The 22,197-nt window shown below is 44.1% G+C and overlaps 1 protein-coding gene across 4 annotated transcripts in view; it reads right to left on the reverse strand.

The window, feature by feature from the left end:
* Positions 1-13,486: 13,486 nt before the first annotated feature.
* Positions 13,487-22,197, reverse strand: part of si:ch211-201o1.1 (NACHT, LRR and PYD domains-containing protein 12) — a 32,717-nt gene continuing 24,006 nt past the window's right edge. For all 4 annotated transcript variants that reach the window (XM_051131184.1, XM_051131183.1, XM_051131186.1 and 1 more), the window contains 2 exons: positions 21,999-22,045; positions 13,487-14,617 (listed from right to left, as the gene is read on the reverse strand). In XM_051131184.1, coding sequence (XP_050987141.1) covers positions 14,100-14,617; positions 21,999-22,045 — 565 coding nt within the window. In that variant the 3' untranslated portion in view covers positions 13,487-14,099. The remainder of the gene's footprint in view (positions 14,618-21,998; positions 22,046-22,197) is intronic.

The raw sequence follows: 22,197 nt of genomic DNA on the forward strand, positions 1-22,197 counted from the left end.
CCTCACCGGAGTTCTGATTCGCATCACCTGACTCTCGTTACCACGCCCTATAAATAGACTGCTCCCGCACTTTGTTGTTGTCTGGTCTACTGTTCACTACTCTGATGCTAGCTCCAGACCCTCTCCTGCTCAGAAATCTCCGGTTTGTGCTCCGATTGCTCTACTCCACTCCCAAGGCTACATTTGGACTCTTATTTCAGGAAAGTCATTTCAACTACTAAACCATTGCCAATTCATACTTGCTGTTCTCCACTTAATCTGTTAAATAAACACTCACTCATACTGTTTTACTTCTGTCTCTGGTCTCTTCTATGTGCAAGCGTGACAGAAGACAAGACCAACACAACTAACGCCCACTATGAGCACCGAAACACCCTCTACTACAGATCCGCTAACAGAATTGGTGAATGCCTTCAAGGCGGCTTTAAGACCAGCACCTACCCCGCCATCTGCCTCAGGTAGTCCCATGGCGCTGCCCGCAACATTTGCGGGCGAAGCGGCTGAGTGTAGCGGTTTCCTCCTCCAGGTCAGTTTGTTTATTCGGATGCAACCACAACAGTTTCCTTCGGACAGCGCGAAGGTGGCATTTCTCATATCCCTCCTGACTGGTAAGGCCCTTCAATGGGCGAAAGCTATTTGGAACGCTAATAATCCCATTATCAATTCATTTGAACAGTTTACGACTCATTTCTCTGAAGTCTTCAACACAGCCACCGACACGCTAACCACTTCCGATCAGCTGTTCAGGTTACAACAAGGCACTTCTTCGGTGAACGACTACACACTCCGTTTTCGCACTCTGGCGGCGGCTAGTGGCTGGAATGAAACTGCACTGCTCGGAGCTTATCATCAAGGACTCAACCCGGAAATTCGCGCCGCCATGGCTTTATATGATGACTCCATTGGACTAGAGACTTTCCTACAACGCACCACACGTGTCTCCCAGCGACTAGCCGCTTGTCAGTCACCTGTAACCGCTCCTCAGTCTGCTTCGGTGGCTGCTTATTCTCCAGTACCAGAACCCATGCAAGTGGATTCCACCCGACTATCTCGCACAGAAAGAAACCGGCGCATCACCATGGGATTATGTATCTACTGCGGTCAACCTGGTCACCACATCCGTAACTGCCCAGTTCGGCCCCCACACCCAGTGGTGAGTACCATTCAATCTGACGTTGAAACCACTCATCTTACACTAATACCCGTTACATTACGTACTGCTGATTGTACGTTGTCTGTTTCTGCTCTTGTTGATTCAGGGTCCTCCGGCAACTTCATTGCACAAGAATGCTTAGATCAACTACAACTATCCCGGCAACGTCATTGTCACGAATATGCTGTACAAACTATTCAGGGAAAACCACTTGGGCGTGGGCGGATTCGTCATTCTACACCTTACATCACTTTACAAGTTGGACTGTTTCATTCTGAATGGATTCGGTTCCTGGTACTGGAGGATTCCACCGTGAGTATCATCCTGGGACGCGCCTGGTTGCAACAACATCGCCCCACTCTCTGCTGGGATCCCTGTGATGTCACTGGATGGAGCGAACGCTGTTTTGAACACTGTCTCTCCAACATTCCTCAACCACTTTCTGTTCCAGTTATGCTGTCGTCGACTCTAGTGGAAAGCCCTGAGCCAGAAAATCCTCCAGAAATCCCAGTGGAGTACATGGCGTTCCAGGATGTCTTCAGTAAACAAGCAGCCACCCATCTACCACCACATCGGCCATTGGACTGTGCGATCGATCTGCTGCCTGAAGCCAAACTACCTAAGGGTAAGGTTTACCCTCTGTCCATCCCGGAGCGCCAGGCGATGGAGGAATACATCAGGGTTTTATTCAACCATTGAAACAGGGTTTTATTCAACCATCCACCTCGCCGGCCGCTTCGAGCTTCTTCGTGGGCAAGAAGGATGGAGGTTTAAGACCATGCATTGACTACAGACAACTCAACTCACAGATCATTCAGCAGCCTTATCCCCTGCCCCTGGTGCCTGCCGCCCTCGAAGAGCTTCGTGGAGCCCAGGTCTTCACGAAGCTGGACCTGCGGAGTGCATACAACCTCATTCGTATTCGTAAGGTAGACGAGTGGAAGACGGCTTTCATAACACCCACGGGGCACTATGAATACCGGGTTATACCGTACGGTTTGTCCATCAGTCCCTCCGTCTTTCAAACGTTTATGAATGAGGTGTTCCGGGAGTACCTGCATCGGTTTGTGGTGGTCTATATTGATGATATTTTGATTTACTCCCGGAACCAGGCCGAACATCGCCAGCACGTCCAGCAGGTCCTTCACAAACTTCGCCAACACAGTCTGTTCCTTAAGTTAGAGAAGTGCGAGTTCCATCAGTCCACTGTCCAGTTCTTGGGTTACAACATCAGTGCCGAGGGCGTGCAAATGGACCAGGGGAAAGTCAATGCCATACAGAAGTGGCCACTACCCAACAGTGTCAAGGAACTTCAGCACTTCCTTGGTTTCACAAACTTCTACCGCCGGTTCATCATGGATTACAGTACCATCACCGCCCCGTTGACCTCCCTCCTGCGGGGTAAACCTAAACAACTCATCTGGAACCCCGAAGCATTCGAACGGCTGAAGACCACCTTTAGCACCGCTCCGGTTCTACACCACCCAGACCCTGAACATCCTTTTACCGTGGAAGTCGACGCCTCCTCCATCGGCGTGGGAGCGGTGCTATCACAAGCGGTCGGCGTCTCCTCAGTCCTCCATCCCTGTGCCTTCTCCCGTAAGCTGTCTCCGGCGGAGCAGAATTATGACATTGTAATAGAGAGCTGCTGGCGATAAAATTGGCCCTGGAAGAGTGGCGACATTGGTCTACTCACCCATTCACCATCATTACTGATCACAAAAACCTACAGTATCTCAGGGAAGCTCGTCGTCTGAACCCCAGGCAAGCCCGCTGGGCTCTTTTCCTGACACGCTTCAATTTCACCATCACGTACAGACCAGGCTCCAAGAACGTACCAGCAGATGCTCTCTCTCGACAGTTCTCTCCTGAAGCAACCTCAGACCCGGAAACCATTATACCCTCAGAGCTCATCGTCAGCCTCATCATCTGGGACCTGGATCAAGCCATTCAACAAGCCACTCTCCAGGAGCCAGCTCCGCTGGAGTGCCCAGAAGGAAAGACCTATGTGCCCCTCTCCCAGCGTCAGATACTTCTGGGCACAGCTCACGGGACTCCGGGCTCTGGACACCCAGGCAGCAGTAGGACCCTCTCGCTCATACAATCTCGTTACTGGTGGCCCAGTATGCACCAGGACAGCATCAGGTACGTCCAAAGCTGCTCAGTCTGTGCCAAGTCTAATTCTCCCCGTCAACTCCCTACAGGAAAACTGGTTCCTCTACCCGTCCCGGAGAGGCCCTGGTCCCATCTTGGTGTGGATTTCATCACTGATCTGCCAGAATCTGAAGGTAACACCTGTGTTCTTGTCGTTGTTGACCGGTTCTCTAAAGCTTGTAAGCTGATACCCCTGAGAGGGTTACCTACGGCCATGGAAACGGCAGAACATCTGTTCCACCAGGTCTTCCGGCACTATGGTCTGCCCGAGCAGATCGTTTCGGACCGGGGCCCTCAATTCACTTCACACGTTTGGAAAGCTTTCTTCAAGCTACTGGGTATCACTGTTAATTTATCATCTGGTTACCATCCACAGACTAACGGCCAGACTGAGAGGAAGATCCAGGAGATTGGACGTTACCTCCGTGCATACTGCCATGACGACCAACACAGCTGGAGCAGGTTCCTCCCGTGGGCCGAGTACGCACAAAACTCTCTCCGCCAAGATACCACCGGCCTGACACCATTCCAGTGCGTACTCGGTTACCAGCCTCCGCTGTTCCCCTGGACGGATGAACCCTCCAATGTTCCAGCTGTCGACCACTGGTTTCGAGAAAGCGAGAGAGTGTGGGACTCAGCTCATCACCGTCTACAGCGGGCAGTAAGACGACACGAGCTTCGCGGACGCCAGGAGGAGAGCCGCACCCCATTTCCAACCAGGGGATCTTGTCTGGCTCTCTACCCGTGATCTACGTCTGCGCCTGCCCTGCCGTAAGCTGAGTCCCCGCTATATTGGTCCATTTCGCATCCTGAGGCAGATCAACAACGTCACATATCAGCTTCAGCTCCCACCCAGGTACAGAATTCATCCCATGTTTCACGTATCCCTCTTAAAACCCTTCTCTCCCTCTGCCACAGACACCCCTGGAGATGAAGCTGAGCCCCCTCCTCCGGAAGTACTGGAACAACCCTCAGTCTTCACAGTACGAGAGATCCTGGACTCACGACGTCGAGGGGGTCGCCTAGAATACCTCATTGACTGGGAGGGGTACGGCCCGGAGGAAAGATCTTGGGTGAACAGAGATGTCCTGGATCCATTACTCTTGCTGGAATTCCACCGCAGCCACCCCAATCGGCCGGCCCCTCGCGGTCGCGGCCGTCCTCGGCGTCGTGTTAGGGCGTCGGGAGCCACCCCTGGAGGAGGGGGTAATGTCAGGCATTCACCACAGCCACCTCCATCTGTCACGTCACCCACAGCTCCACCCACTCGTTCTGCCTCACCGGAGTTCTGATTCGCATCACCTGACTCTCGTTACCACGCCCTATAAATAGACTGCTCCCTCACTTTGTTGTTGTCTGGTCTACCGTTCACTACCCTGATGCTAGCTCCAGACCCTCTCCTGCTCAGAAATCTCCGGTTTGTGCTCCGATTGCTCTACTCCACTCCCAAGGCTACATTTGGACTCTTATTTCAGGAAAGTCATTTCAACTACTAAACCATTGCCAATTCATACTTGCTGTTCTCCACTTAATCTGTTAAATAAACACTCACTCATACTGTTTTACTTCTGTCTCTGGTCTCTTCTATGTGCAAGCGTGACAAAATGGAACTTTATTTATTCATTCGTTTATTTTAAATGTTTGTTTGTTTTTTTTTTTGTTTTTTTTTTTTTTTTGGTTGTTCTGTTTTGCATACTTTGAGATGTGCAATGTTGCCCTGTGTTTACTTTGTGCTTTTGTTTGATTGAACTGAATTTAAAAAAAAAAAAAAAAGTAAACTATACTGAGTTTTGGTTTGTTTATGTGATTTGCTCCATAAATGAAGAACCAAAACCGCTAAAAAGCCATCCTGTTTTTATTGATGCTACAAATTAAAGCACAGTATTTTATTGTGACTGTACACAAATAAAAGTGAACTGTTTACAGTTGACTTTTTTTTTTTTTTTTTTTTTTCCTTATGTGCAAATTATTTTTTTTAACTTCAGCCTCACTAAAGTTCTTTTTCTTGCCACAAACAATGGTTTTCAACTTTGACTGCTCTTTTATATGCTAACGATATTAATTAGGGTGTGTTTACAAGGTGGAGATCTGACACCAGTTGTCACGGTGGTGTCGTGTGCGGGAAATGAGCAGGAGGAGCGAGGAGATCCAAAACATGTGCTTTTATTAAATGATCCAAAACGTGTACAGGAACCGACAGGAAACAGCAGGGAACCAACACAAACACGACACATGAGACATACACTGACTGGTATGACTTACAGGATGACAATACAAGAACCGACGATCTAACTAAGGACACAACCAAACTTAAATACAAGGACTAATCGGGGGGAGACAGGTGTTGACGATTAGACAGTGATGTAATAATTACAAACGGAACAGAAAAGACCAAATAAGGGCATACGGGGAAAAAAACACAAAGTCCAAACGGTCTGACACCAGTCAGCTGCTCACAATTTCAAGATCATTTGTGATTTGTAAATGTCACATCTGGAAGAGAGGCGTACGCATGTTTTTTTGTGTACATTCATTTTCTCTGAATCGCACTTAAGCACCTATGAGAAATGATCTTGGAAATTTTGGATAGTTTATATGCAACTTTTTATAAATGAGGCCTCTTGATCATCATTTTTTGATTACAGCGACATCTTGATTAACTTTCGCCACATCTCGCTGCAAAGTACTCACATCATCTGTATGTCTTCTCTCAGTTGCTCACATTGCATCTTTATCTCTGTGGCCTGGACCTCGGCTTTTTTTAAGCATTATCTTGCAGAGAATGAGCTCAATTAGTTTCCATTCTGCTGTCCACTGCTTCCGCCGTCGCACTCTTCACCGTCTTATCTGGTTTGCTGTGCGTACTGCCCATATTCAATAAACCTCAAAATTAGGCGATTTATTTATTCAAACTTTCCTTAAAACAGTCTCTACTCTTAGTTATAAGAAATCACCTGAAGCTGGTTGAGAATGCATTTGTGTATAAACAGTACAGATATACAATATACACAGTGTAATAAGCAGTGCAACTTTTCAATTACTTTATTAAAGTGATGTAACTTATTACTGTTAATTTCTTTTTGATTACTTTTCTAAATGTCTAATATTTTCAACTGTTTTTTGAAACATTTAAACCAGGCAGAGTGAACCTTACAGCAGCACTCAACACTGATTACTGTCAGACTTTCAAAATCCTTTATGACTTGAATTAAGATTATAATAAGTAAAGGATAATGTACATGTTTATTTGGCAATAACAACTGGCTGAATGTACATTATCTCACTTATTACACAGCTGCTTTGTAGATTATTTAGATGTTTCGTGGCAAAATTATTAGACACAAAACATTGATCTGAGTTGAAATATTTGAGCGCAAAGCTTCCATGAAGAAATCAGTTGCTAGCAAATGGCAATTTCAAACTAGACATTTTAGGTATACAGTGCAGTCATACCAGTTTTCTTACACAACATTTCACCACATAAATAAGTAGTAGTACTAGTTTGTTACTTATAATCCATTACAGTGTACCAAAAAAAAAAAAAATGGCAGCAGCTGCGTTTGTATGAAACAACAGAGCAAGTCCACGATACCAGGATGACAGAATTAAGAAATTGTCTACATAATATTGAATTAAGCTGTAATATTTTATGAGCTCACCAAACGCAAACTTCCGCCAATAAAAATGATCAAGCATATAGCACTGACTTAAGTTGCCCTGAATGAGCCTGAGCTGTGTAATAATTTAATTTAAAGCACAGCCACCACAAATTCAGACTTTTTTTTTTTTTTTTTACTTATATTTTTGGGCTTTTTATGCCTTTTATTGTGATAGGACAGTAGAGAGACGACAGGAAAGAGCTGGGAGGAGAGAGGGCAGCGGGATCGGCAAAGGATCTCGAGACGGGAATCGAATCATTGTGAGCGCACTTGCGATATATGTCAACAAGATCATAACATAAATAACATCATAAGAAATAGTTTAATAGCTATGATACTGGGTTTGAAATACAGAATCCCTTAGACATATAACACATATTAAAAAAAAAAAAGAAAAGAAAAATAAAATAATAAAATAATATGCCAGATATAGATTCAATTGGACAAACAAACATATATATGAACAGCCAACATTACAAGTCCATTCAAATAACTCCTGTGTATATATTCATGGGTCTGTGGTCCTGTGTGTGTGTAGGGGGGGTGGGATGGGGGGGAGGGGTGTTGTAATAACTGACAACAACAACAACAACAACAACAATAATAATAATAATAATAATAATAATAATAATAATAATGATTTCATTTACATTTGGAAAGGACAATGAAGAGGACGAGTAATAATAGTAATATTATTAATAATAATATTAAATAATAATAGTAATAATAATAATAATAATAATAATATTAATAACAAATGTGCTAACTTTATTCTTTTTGTTGACTTTACTTAAAGTGTGATTGTTTGTTTACTGATGTAGATCTATTAAAGGTTACAATTTGTGCTAAAAGTACTATGCTGCGTCCGAAATCGGATACTTCCCTACTATATAGTACGCGAAAAACAGTATGCGAGGCGAGTAGTATGTCCGAATTCATAGTATTCGAAATTCAGTAGGCGAGAAGTACCCGGATGACCTACTGCTTCCGCCCGAATTCTGTAGTACGCATACCATGGACACTTTCCTATCCCATGAGGCTCCGGGAGAGGATGCGTTGTATTCGAAAAATGGCGGAAGGTGGAGACGCGGCTCATTTCGAGTGTAAGTACCTCAGGAAAAAACGTTGTTTATTGTGATTAAATTACACTTGTTTAACACAATCTAAATAAACGGATGACTTATTGAAAGTTTAAACATTGTAAATCGAAACGTTATTTGACAAATAATCTAGAAGCTGTCTACGAAGCCGTGATCTGCGAGCAGCTGACCAACGCCTTCTCTGAGCTGTCTGTCCAATCAACGTTAAAACGCCGAACATTGCCGGTGCTGGTGTTCGTGCAGTGGAGCAGTCTCTTTAAATTTTCGCGCTGTTGTGACGACGCATGACACGTGACAACATCAATATGGCGGATGTAGTACGTCCGAATTCCATTCATACTACCCACATTCATACTATATAGAACGTACTTTTTAACGGTCGGGTAGTACGTTCATATTTAAATGTAGTACCTACTTAACCAGTATGCGATTTCGGACGCAGCACTAGTTACTCAAATGTATCAAGTTATGGTTACATGATTTGTTTGAGTGCTGTGAAAGTCATGTGACCACTGACGTCATCAAGGTTTGGATTGAGAATTTTCTGATCACTGGCCATCTTGTTTGGTTGAAGACTTCGGCTGATAAACAATAGAACTGGTGAGTGTTTATTTTGCGTTTAAGGTTGAGGAACTTGACGATATGATATTAAAGTCAAAGTTAATGAATTACTGCATCTGTTTTGTCGATTTTTTTTAAAGCTAGTCAGAGACATTGGCATAGATTATGCTTAGCAGTAAATTAAGAATAACGTCACTAATGTAACGTTACACTTTCTTACTTAAAATGTAAGTCTTTTAATAACAAGCCATTGTTCATATAGTATATTCTTGAGGCAATATAAAGTGTCATTGTATATTATATTTTGTTATATCGTCTATGTCGTGCCACGAAAATATATCCGCACAGTTTTCAGCGGTCAAATTACTGACACGTTACAGTGATGAAGCGCGGATGAATGAGAAAACAAAGAACAGGACGTGCTTGACTAATAACTAACTTTAAAAGACGCGAAAGATCGGCACTCCCGCATTACACGCCTGTCAGCATTAAAGAACAGAAATGTGTTCTGTTTCGTGGCATTTGAATGTTTAAATAAACGCACAGTTATGTAAAATACCAATCTTGTCCAGTATTCACATAAACACAGTCGGTTATGTCTAAAATGAACGCAAACAAGTAGGAGAAAAACAGTTGTGGATCAAATTATTGCACATCACAACACTAAGTGCTTACAGTTTTGTATATTGTTATATAGGCTATGTATGGGTTTTTTTTTGTTTGTTTGTTTGTTTGTTGTTGTTGTTTTGTTTACTATTATATTACATATCAGTACCTGCTGGTTTAATATGCACTTGGGGAGATACGAATGGTGATTCCAAAGCAGTATACATACATGAGGTGTTTTTTTTTTTTTTTTTTTGAATATATAGGCCTACTACAAACTGCATGAGTGAAAATTATGTTAATGATGTTCAGACAATTATGTTTTTTTTTTTTTTTGTTTTGTTTTGTTTTTGTTTGTTTGTTTTTTCTTTATCACTAATCACTGTTCTTTTTCTCAAAATCTCTTAATCTTGCCAGGAAAAACAGACAAGGCAGTTGGAGAAGGTATGTGATGACTCTGCTTGGTAGAAAAGGATGGTTTAAAGATATACCCCTCCCAAAAATAAAATTTATCTGATCATCTAATAATTATTATACTGTCCCAGATGTATGTGATTTTTTTTTTTTTTTTTCAATAAGACAATAAAAAGTTAATCCACGTCCATATAATGCAAGAGGATGGGACCCTCAAAGTTAGTGCTTAAAAGTTAAAAGCCATTTAAATACTAGTATCTTTCGCTTTTTGTAACCAAATATCAGTGGTTTTGGGTCTACTGTTATACAAGCAATTAATCAGAGAAACATTGTGAAGATTCAGTAGACATTTATCCATCCACTGGGCTAATATGAATTACTGTCATAATCGCTGTGTGTGTCTGTGTGTGTCTGTGTGTGTGTGTGTGTGTGTGTGTGTGTGTGTGTTTTAAAGCATCAAATATGGACTCACTGAGATTTTCTTAAAAATCTTTGTTTGTATTTATCTGAAGAAAGAAAGAAAGAAAGAAATACACATCAAAGTTAGCATGAGGGTGATACATGATGAGAATTTTCATTTTTAAGTGGACTATCCCATTAAATTAAAGGTATTGTCAGCAAATTAAAAACAATGAATAGACATTCTTTACATGTAAAGAATAACACAGAATCTCATTTCACTCTTCCCTCTTTTCAGGAAAATGAGGTTACTCTTCAACACACTGTGGTTCTCCATGGCATTTCTGTCCTGCTTGGGCACAACAGTGAGAGGAAAGGTCTGGCTTGTTTATTTTCTTGTTTTCTCTTAATTCTGCTGTTTTGTTTACTTGTTGATGTACGTTGACATTGCAATACATGTCAAATGAGTTAGAAAATATGAGCAAATCTTTTTGGTAACTATGTAAGCTATAGTATATTGAGTATGCATTCTTTTTTGTTGTTTTCTACCTAAAATTGTTCGGGAGGCAGACAAACTCTGTCTAGATCAAGATTAAAAACTCATTAAAGACTAATCACTAAATCTAGATTAAAGACCCATCTCTTTATCCCGGCTTACACATAACACACTAACACACTTGATACATCATAAGAAAAATTGTATTTAATATTAGTCTGTTTTGTTCATATTCCAAGGTCACCGTAGCCACCCAGATCCAGTCCGTATCCAGTCCAGACCGTGGATCAGAACCTAGAGATGACCTCTACAGCCCTGAATGTCAGTGGAGACCATGTCAACTAGAGGAGCCCCAGAAACAGATCCCCAGTGAGGACCTCGTCACCTAGATGGTCATCGGCATAAGACCACGGGAACCTGATGAGTCCTCTGCACAGTCTGACTTTGCTGCAGCCTGGAATTGAACTGCTAGTTTGTGTTGCCAGAGGAGAACTGGCCCCCTGACTGAGCCTGGTTTCTCCCAAGGTTTTATTTCTCCATTTCTGTCACCAATGGAGTTATGGTTCCTTGCCGCTGTCGTCTCTGGCTTGCTTAGTTGGGGATATTTAAGTTCCAGCGATAATGTCAACTTGATTGCACAGATACTATCTGAACTGAACTGAGCTGGTTGACAACACTGAATTAAATGATGAACTGCCGCAGAACCTGATTTTACCAAGTGCAACATGTTCCTGGATCAACATCTTTGTTGACCCTGGAACAACATTGCGATTAACCAATCAGATTTGAAAAACCAGTTTATACTTTTTGTGAAATTTAGGCTTACAATCAGTGTTTGGTGCATGTACATCAGTATCATTCATATATCATTTCCTCTGATTTAAGGGATTACTCATGGGTAAGGTTAGGTTTAGGTGTAGGAATGTGGTCAAGATTACATTTTTGGATTTAAATGTTGTTCCAGGGTCAACAACATATGTTTTTAGACATACATCTAACTCAGCAAAATCAGGACGTGCATGAACTTCCTTGAACTGATAATTGAGTGTTGCTGTATTGCTTGGAATATTCTTAAATGTACAACTCTTAACATTTTTTTTTTTTCCTGATTCATGAAGCTTTAGTTAGCATTGTTAATGAACATCTATTAAAATAACAATGCTAATTTACATTTGTTTCCTGCATAAAATAAATAAATAAATGTTTTGAAATGCAATGAATGCAGGGGCACAGATGGGATTTTTAAACTGGGGGGGGGGGGTATGGGGGGGCAAGCTGTCAGCAAATGATTTCTACTCAGTTATTTTGCGCAATTTGGGCTTTAACTAATGCTCAAGTAGTTACATTGCATAATTTGGGGTAATGGTTTGCACTAAAAAAGCTATTGGGGGATTCTTATTTGAAATCATGGACAAACAACAATTAACAAAGGTAAACAAAGGCCTGCCTGATAAACACTAGCAATGCATGATCAAACTGTTAATTGTCTAGTATGCCAATCACCCACCAAAACATGCCTTATGCAAAATATGTTTATTTAGCTCAAATTTAACGTGGTCACATTTGTGCGAGTACATGGCCTGAACTGCTCCAAAAGCTTCTGCTCTATAAAGCGCACGTTGCAGCAGGAGTCAGAATTCACTGATCACGTAAAGAGAGGCGCATTCGGATCGCTGTCGAATCGCTTCGGATAAATTTCATTGTTTTAATAAATTAGACATAATTTATTTATTCATTATTAATATAATTCATTTAAATTAGAAGGATACAGGTTCACCCACCTGTGTCTAACAAAATCTTACTTAAGTATGCTGTGAGCTCCCATCCACCACCACAAGCCCCGGATGTTTTCAAATCCTAGAAACGCCCCTGCCGTGGGGCAATGGGGCCTGAAGCCCCCCAACCATCCCCCAAAACACCAGCCATCCCTGGCCACTACCTAGATGTGTCGCACACCTTATTTATTTATTTGTTTATTTATTTAAGTTTTTAAATGTGTAGATGTTTAGATTCAGCTAGTTTGTGATGCATTAAAAAAGTGAGATGTGTAAGCAGCTCAGGCCTGGGACCCGGCCCACCCACATGGCACACTTACCCTGTGCATTTGTCTTTTTTATATATATATATATATATATATATACACACACACACATATTTTTCCCCTCTTTGTAATCTTTCCTTTTTATAAATACATGTATTCCACAATAAACATTTTCAAAGGCGTGTATGTATTTCAACTAATATGTGATGCAACAAAACAGCGAGGCATGCAGGCCAGAAGCAGCCTGGGCAAGAGATCCCGGAAGAGCGAGCTCAGGGGAAAAAGGTGGGGAGATACGAGCCTCCAGCCCCACCTCAAATCCACCCACCCATATTTTAACTGGATGTCACAGCCTACTGGGTAACAAAAGGCCAAAGAAAGAAAAAGAGATAGAAAGGGAAGAAAAAAAAAAAAACACACACACAAACACACACACACACACATGTCTGGTTTATTATCTTTGTGGGGACTCTCCATAGGCGCAATGGTTTGTATACTGTCCACACTGTATTTTCTATGCCCTTACCCTAACCCTACCCCTAAACCTAACCCTTACAGAAAACTTTCTGCATTTGTACTTTCTCAAAAAAACTCATTCTGTATGATTTATAAGCTTTTGTACCCATGGGGACCTCAAGCCAGTCCCCACAATGTCAAAAATTTCAGGTTTTACTATCCTTGTGGGGACATTTGGTCCCCACAATGTAGCAAAAACAAGTACACACACACACACACACACACACACACACACACATAAACATATAAATTATAACATTTTATTTTACCCTCCTTTTCTTAAACCTTATCTTAAGTGTTTTCTTAGTGTTGTCCTCCACCCTTCCCAAAAACTTTTCAAATATTACTATTCAAACGAATACAAATAATAGTTTAGGTGCAGATGCGTTGTTGTGGTTGGTCTCAGACAAAGAAGGTCAATAGATTATGACTGCTGGAGGGTAATTAGAGATGACCAGAAAGGGTGTGATTCTACTGTATTACTATTAAATGAACTGGATAGACTTTCCATTGTGATACACTCAATTAGTAGATTCTTCCAGAATGCAATATGTATGGAATTTCTTGATTTCCAGTTCATGAGGACAGTTTTCTTGGCGATAAAGTACTTACAAATCATTCACAAAGTCTTCATGTATAGTTAATTCATGGTTTATAAACTCTATGCAAAGTGTGACTTTTTTAAAGCTTTGTTAACCATAAAATGATTTGGTGAGAATGTTATTAATTATGTGTATTTTACAAATATGCAGGCATAATTGTATTTAAACTGTATATAATGTATATTCTATCACCTTACACTAACCCCACCCCTAAACCTACTCCTCACACGAAACTATATATATACTATAAAACTAAATAACAAAGTTTTGAATTTTTCTTTTTTAAGGTATTTTTTCTACTAAGAAAATGCAAGTAAGCCATACACCCCCCCCCCCCCCTACACACACACACACACACACAAAAAAATATATTTATGAAATATCCACTCTCTCAGGGTCTATGTCAACTCACACAGAGTCACTGAGGAGTCCGGCAGAAAAATAAACCCTGTATATAAGCAGTGTTCGAATGTAGTGCGGTGTGTGTGCAGGTGACTGAATTTGTCATGAATGCTGTAATATGACAGACTTCCTTTTTCCAAGTCCACATAAACTCCTACTCTTTTAGACCGAGCATACACAGGAAACTCACAAGTCATCTCATTATCCTGCCACAGTTTCAGTTTGCCATCCAGACAGAGCAGAGTAGGGAATGTGTTTTTAACTCCCATTATACTCTCTCTTCTATCTGAAGTCTTATAGGCCACTCCCACTCCAACTCCACCCTCACACTCCACCTCAAAGTAACAGCGATCAGTCAGAGGCTCTCTGCACATAGCCTGGGGATACAGTGTGAATCTGTCCGGATGATCAGGGTATTTCTGCTCCTCTGTACTTTCCGATATTTTCTTGTTTCCATTGGACACTTTCAGGCGTGGATGTACTGTGCTCCGATCCACCGTTAGCTGACAGACATCTGGAGAAAGCAGGACAATTGATGTCATTGGTTACTTTAACTACCACATTGTGATGTCATTCTAATTGAAAATGACTATCAAACAAGAAACAAACAGGTTTTATTCATCTCTTTATTGTGAAATGTGAGCACTGTATACTGAAATGGAGGCAGGCTTAATTGCAGTGTGGCCAGGGCTGCATTACGACTGTAAAGGGCCCCTGGGCTTTACCTCTTGAGGGGCCCTTCATGCACCAGAACTACAGCCTACACTCAGCTGTCATCCTTTTATTTAGCAGTAATAAATGGCATTAACAAAACATCCAAACCTATAGGTCTATCATGTAAAACATACAAAATATCATAAACTACACATAAGCACTTATATAGTCTGAGATATTTTACACTGATATCTACACATAGCACTAATTTGTGACTTGTGTTGGCAAAATGTGTCAGAATGCGCACAGGCTAATTTTGAGCTTTATGCATAAAAGTAAAGAATGTCGATTTTAGTCAAATTAGTTCTTTAAGCCCTAATCTAGTGATCTCAGTGCTACAAATAACAATTAAACATATAAAAATATCTTTATTTGTACATTTTTTGAGAGAAGTACCCTTTCACTGCTCATGCTGACTCTCATCCGAAGCACCTGCATAAAGCCGCTATAAAAAATAGCTATAATGTGATTATTTATACAGTAATTATTTTTAAGAAAAGACCTGGAGGAAAAGATGCAGCATTGCTAGGTGATTTTGCTTTGGAGCCTTCAGAAAACTTTAACTTGATTTTTCTCAAAATTGACTTTGCTGACTCTATCAAATTCAAATGGGTGTAGCTCAGACATTTTTCGTCTGATTAAAACAAATACATAATTATATATATGTTAATAATATATATGTTAATAATATATAATAATATATGTTTTGTAGCAATTCAGTGTTGCGTGCTGTCTAAGAGAGGCGGCTTTTCGTGTGCGATTCGGCTGTGTCAGTCAGCGTGGGTAACACATTTGGGAACTTTATTGTGGGTTATTGTACTTAAAGGAGAAGTTCACTTCCAGAACAAACATTTACAGATAATGTACTCACCCCCATGTCATCCAAGATGTTCATGTCTTTCTTTCTTCAGTCGATAAGAAATTAAGTTTCTTGAGGAAAATGTTCCAGAATTTTTCTCCATATAGTGGACTTCAGTGGTGCCCCCAAGTTTCCAAAATGCTGTCTCGTTTTCTTCTTCAACGTCAAAATCATCCTACATCGCTGTCTGATCTTCTTTGCATGTTCACTTTGTAAACACTGGGTCGGTACTTCTGCAGCAATGTAGGGCGATTTTGAAGTTGGAAAAAATAACGAGATGGGAGTTTTTTGACATACTGTTATGAGGCGGTTCTCTGTGGCTCTGTCTGACCGTCATCAGCGGGAACCTTCTCCGGAATATTAGTTCCTACCCGGACCGCTTTTGCCCGAACTCCCCGCGGTCTTCCGTCGCTTTTGGCGCGCTCTGCCGCTATTTAAACAGTCCTTCCACAGAGACTAGTCGCGAAGTTTTGTTCCTTGCGACATCACCGAGCGTTTACCACTATTGGATTATCTGGATACTTTGTTACTTACCTGGACTGCCTTTCGACTCTGATTCTCGCCTGTTGCCCCGACCCGCGCCTGGATATACCGTTGTTGACTCTCGCCTGATACCCCGACCTTCTGCCCGATCCTGGTACTGTCTTGCTTTGCCCTTATATTCCTGTCTGCGGTGTTGATTATCTGCCTGTTTGACCACGAGTTTGTAATAAACGGCTTGCAAATGGATCCACCGTCTGACGAGTCATTGTCACAGAAAACTTCGCCACCCCCGGATCCAGCGGCTGTTTATCAACTAGCCCAAGAAATGACTCGGCAGAGCGCGGTGCTCGCCACGCATGAGCACCAGCTGGATAAACTCACGCGCTTGTCTGATGAAATGCTAAGAGCTTTGCAAACTTTGAACACCTCTGTGTCTGCGCTCGCTCAAGCGTCGGCGGCCGAGCAAGCAGCCGCCGCGGCTCCGCCCCCCATGCCTCCTCCTGCACCCGTCGTCACCAACCACAGTGCACGTATGTCTCTCCCGGAAAAGTATGATGGCACCCCCGGGAAAGCTAAGGGGTTTTTGATGCAGTGCAGTTTGTACATTCACCAACAGCCTAACAGCTTCCTCAGTGATGACAGCAAGGTGTCGCTGGTATGTTCTCTCCTGATAGGAAGAGCGCTGGAGTGGGCAACCGCGCTCTGGGAGGGACAAAGGATGACGTTCCCCAGCTACCAAGATTTCCTGAGGCAATTCCGCGAGGTCTTTGACCACGCCACCGGGGCAAGGAGCCCAGTGAGGAGATTTTGGCGCTAAAACAGGGCACCTCCACAGCGGCGGACTACACGCTCCGCTTCCGCACCCTAGCGGCACAAACGGGCTGGCCACCCGAACCACTCAAAGCAATTTATCGTAAAGGTCTAAGTCACGATCTCCAGTCTGAACTGGCCTGCCGGGATGAGGGCAAGACGCTCGAACAATTTATGGAGCTGACCATCCAAATCGATAATCTGATGCGTTCACGCCGAGGTGGCCGCCAGACCCAGCCAGCTCGCCCTGCTCCATCCGCATCTAACTACAGTGCCACTTCCAGCTCTCCAGAGCCTATGCAGATCGGGAGGACTCATCTGACCGAGGAGGAACGAGAAAGGCGGCTCCGGGACAACCTGTGTTTGTACTGCGGCCAACCGGGACACATCAGGGCCACCTGTCCCATCCGGCCCCCTAGAGCCGCACCATCACGGGTAAGCGCCAAGATTCCTAATCACTCCATGTCTATACCAGTCACCCTCTTGATTAATGGACAGAAAGTAGCCACCACAGCCTTTGTTGATTCAGGGGCAGAGGGTAATTTCATCGATGAGGCTTTCGCTAAGCTAACACATGTTCCTTTAATTCCATGTGAAACCCGTGTGGCCGTGGCAGCCCTAGACGGCAGACCTTTGGGTACCGGAGAGGTCCCCTTCACCACCAAGGATCTGACGCTTCTCATCGGACCCCTGCATTCGGAATCCATTCGGCTATTCACCCTACACTCACCTGAACACCCCATCATCCTGGGTCTTCCCTGGCTCGAACTCCACGACCCCACCATCTCATGGACCGAACACCAGATCATCAAATGGTCGGACCACTGTCAGCGTCATTGCCTCCAAGGCCTCTGTATACCCAGATCCACAATCGGCACAGCCAACCCCGTCGACGACGACCTCAGCAGGCTGCCAGTGGAATATCGTGACCTACAAGAGGCCTTCAGTAAGGAGAAAGCGACCCGACTGCCTCCTCACCGGGCTACTGACTGCGCTATAGAACTCCTACCAGGAACCTCACCGCCGAGGGGTCGAGTCTTTCCCCTATCACAGCCTGAGACCGAAAGTATGAAGGCTTACATCGAGGAGGAACTACGTAAAGGATTCATCCGACCCTCAACATCCCCGGCCTCGGCGGGGTTCTTCTTCGTCAAGAAGAAGGATGGTGGGCTACGGCCCTGCATCGACTACAGAGGTCTTAACGAGGTGACAGTAAAGTACCGTTACCCACTGCCCCTCGTACCTGCTGCTCTGGAACAGTTACGCAAGGCCCGGTATTTCACCAAGCTTGATCTGAGGAGCGCTTACAACCTGATCAGGATTAAGAAGGGGGATGAGTGGAAAACGGCCTTTTCCACGACAACCGGGCACTACGAATATCGGGTAATGCCGTTCGGCCTCTCCAATAGTCCGTCCATCTTCCAGGCTCTCGTCAACGATGTATTCCGAGAGGAGCTCAACCGCTACGTCATTGTCTACATTGACGACATTCTCGTTTATTCAGAAAACCTCCAGGACCATGTTCAACACGTCAGAAACGTGCTACAACGTCTGATTCACCATCAGCTGTACGCCAAACTACCTAAATGTGAGTTCCACCAGACCAGCACTTCGTTCCTTGGATATATCATCAGCCACGAAGGGGTCACCATGGACGAACATAAGGTTGCCTCGGTACTCAACTGGCCTCGCCCACGCACCATCAGGGAGTTGCAAAGATTTCTCGGGTTTGCCAACTTCTACCGCCGCTTCATTCGAAATTTCAGCCTAGTGGCGGCGCCCCTCACTGACATGACTAAGAAGGGTCCCACGGTCCTGAAATGGACACCCCAAGGAGAGCAGGCATTCACCGACCTTAAGACCAGGTTCACCACAGCCCCCATCTTGCGTCACCCCGATCCTGAGAAGGAATTCACCGTCGAAGTAGACGCCTCCAGCACCGGCATCGGGGCGGTGCTATCTCAAAGGCACGGGGTCCCGGGCAGACTGTACCCCTGTGCATTCTATTCCCGCAAACTCACCGCAGCAGAACGCAACTACGATGTTGGGGATCGAGAGTTGCTGGCTATGAAGTCAGCCCTTGAGGAGTGGCGACACTGGCTGGAGGGGTCTAAAAGGCCATTCTTAGTACTAACTGATCATCGTAATCTGGAGTACATCCGTGGTGCCAAACGACTCAACTCTCGACAGGCACGCTGGGCTCTTTTCTTCACCCGGTTTGACTTCAGGATAACTTACCGACCGGGCTCCAAGAACGGTAAAGCGGATGCCCTATCACGCCAGTTCGACCCCCAGGTGGACCCGAACCCACCAGAATTCATCATTCCCTCCCCGCTAATCGTGGCCCCCATACGTTGGGACATAATGGGAGAAATAACGGAGGCCCAAAACACGGATCCCACACCACCCGAGTGCCCCCAGGACCGCGTATACGTACCTGAATCCCTCCGTGACAGACTCCTTCACCATGTCCATGATTCCCTCAGCGCGGGTCATCCGGGAATCACCGCCACCACCGAGTTGGTCACCAACAAATTCTGGTGGGCTACCTTGACCCCTGATGTGATGCGGTTTGTTCATCAATGTCCCACCTGCAACATGACAAAGTCCTCACACCAGAGACCGGCCGGACTCCTCCAACCTCTACCCATCCCGCAAAGACCCTGGTCCCATATCGCCATGGATTTTGTGACCGACTTACCAGCCTCCAATGGCTTCACCACCATACTCACCGTAATAGACCGCTTTTCCAAAGCCTGCCGACTGATTCCCCTCACCAAATTACCCTCCGCCTGGGAGACCGCCAAAGTAATCCTGGAGCAAGTATTTAGGTTCTATGGAATCCCAGAGGACATTGTCACTGACCGGGGCCCCAGTTCACGTCCCGCTTGTGGCAGGCGTTCTGCCAGCAGATGAACATTAATGTCAGTCTCACTTCAGGCTACCATCCGCAATCCAATGGCCAGGCAGAAAGACTTAACCAGGAACTTACCCGCTTCCTGAGATCCTACTGCTTCTCCAACCAGCAGGACTGGAGTCAATATCTCCTGTGGGCCGAGTATGCCCAGAATTCTCTGCAAAAACCGGCGACAGGTATGACTCCATTCAAATGTATACTTGGATATCAACCACCCATGTTTCCTTGGACAGGTGAACCTTCCAGCCTACCAGCCCTCGACCATTGGCTACAAAGAAGCGAGGAGACCTGGAATCAGGCCCATGTTCACCTCCAGAGAGCTGTACGGAGACTCGTCGAGCAAGCAGACCGCCACCGAAGGCGCAATCCCGCTTACGAATCAGGACAGTGGGTCTGGCTCTCCACCAAAACCTCCGTCTTCAACAATCCTGCAGAAAACTCAATCCAAGGTACGTGGGGCCGTTCAAAATAATTCGACAAATCACACCAGTATCATTCCGTTTAGCCTTACCTGCACAATACAAAATCTCACCCACCTTCCATGTCTCCCTGTTGAAGCCCGCTGTTGCTCCGGGAGGACAGAGGGACCAGGACGAGGCCGCCGCCCCAGAAGCACCCCCCCCCTAATCATCGACGGAGAGGAGGCTTACCAGGTCCGAGAAATCCTGGACTCTCGGCGTCGGGGTCCGGTGCTCCAATATCTCATAGACTGGGAAGGATATGGGCCAGAGGAGAGATCCTGGGTCAACGCCCGAGACATCCTAGACCCCACACTCACTGAAACATACCATCGTGAGCATCCCGAGAGACCAGCACCCAGACCTCGTGGAAGACCCCGACGTCGCCCCTCTCGCTTCAGGAGCCGCTCGCAGGGGGGGGGGGGGCTCTGTTATGAGGCGGTTCTCTGTGGCTCTGTCTGACCGTCATCAGCGGGAACCTTCTCCGGAATATTAGTTCCTACCCGGACCGCTTTTGCCCGAACTCCCCGCGGTCTTCCGTCGCTTTTGGCGCGCTCTGCCGCTATTTAAACAGTCCTTCCACAGAGACTAGTCGCGAAGTTTTGTTCCTTGCGACATCACCGAGCGTTTACCACTATTGGATTATCTGGATACTTTGTTACTTACCTGGACTGCCTTTCGACTCTGATTCTCGCCTGTTGCCCCGACCCGCGCCTGGATATACCGTTGTTGACTCTCGCCTGATACCCCGACCTTCTGCCCGATCCTGGTACTGTCTTGCTTTGCCCTTATATTCCTGTCTGCGGTGTTGATTATCTGCCTGTTTGACCACGAGTTTGTAATAAACGGCTTGCAAATGGATCCACCGTCTGACGAGTCATTGTCACACATACCCTGTACGACAACTGTATTGACCATATTAAACCAGAAAAAAACAGAGTTCACGCAGACTTAGACAAGACGAGCATATGAGGTTAAAAAGTATATGAACTGTCAATTGGTATAGAAAATGACCAATCGTTTTGCTAGATAAGACCATTCTTCCTCAGCTGGGATCATTTAGAGCCATCTGAAGCTGCATTTAAACTGCATGTTGGAAGTTCAAACTTGCGGACACCATTGTAGTCCATTTATTTGGAGATAATTCCTGATTTTTTTCCCTCAAGAAACGTAACTTTTTATCGACTGAAGAAAGAAAGACACGAACATCTTGGATGACAAGGGGGGTGAGTACATTATCTGTAAATTTTTGTTCTGCAAGTGGACTTTAAAAACTAGTTTTAACATCAAGCACATCCCGCATTATTTTCTCATTCAGGCATGTTCTTTTCGTAAAAAATAAAATAAATAAATAATAATAATAATTAATTAATTACTATTTAATTACATTTATGCAGATTCGTACACATCAGAATCGTGATGCGTCATAAAAATTATTGTATTCCACAGCTCTATGTGTGGTGACTAACTAAATACTGTGAGCTCAATATGTTAAGATGAAAAAGGAGTTATTATTTGATTAATTGTAGACTATTGTATATGACTGCTGCTGCATGCACCCTGTTGACATCATAAACAAACGAGTTTCTTCTTCCTTATAAAAGCTGATTATATGTTTTAAACAGATTTTAAAGCATTTTCATACAATACCTACATTTTTTCAGACCTGGTTTCATCCGGCACTCTCCTCCTTTCTCAACACTGGGGAAAATAAAAACACTGAGAATAAAATACACAGAACTGCTAAAAGTGCAGCATTTAAAATAAAGAAGCTTGCAGTGTTGCATATTTTTTGTCCATAAAGGTAATAAGCAGAATAAATATGATCACCATGGTCAATCTATGATGTCCTT

The sequence above is a fragment of the Labeo rohita genome, chromosome 16, assembly GCF_022985175.1.
Source record: "Labeo rohita strain BAU-BD-2019 chromosome 16, IGBB_LRoh.1.0, whole genome shotgun sequence".
Classification (NCBI taxonomy): Eukaryota; Metazoa; Chordata; class Actinopteri; order Cypriniformes; family Cyprinidae; genus Labeo; species Labeo rohita.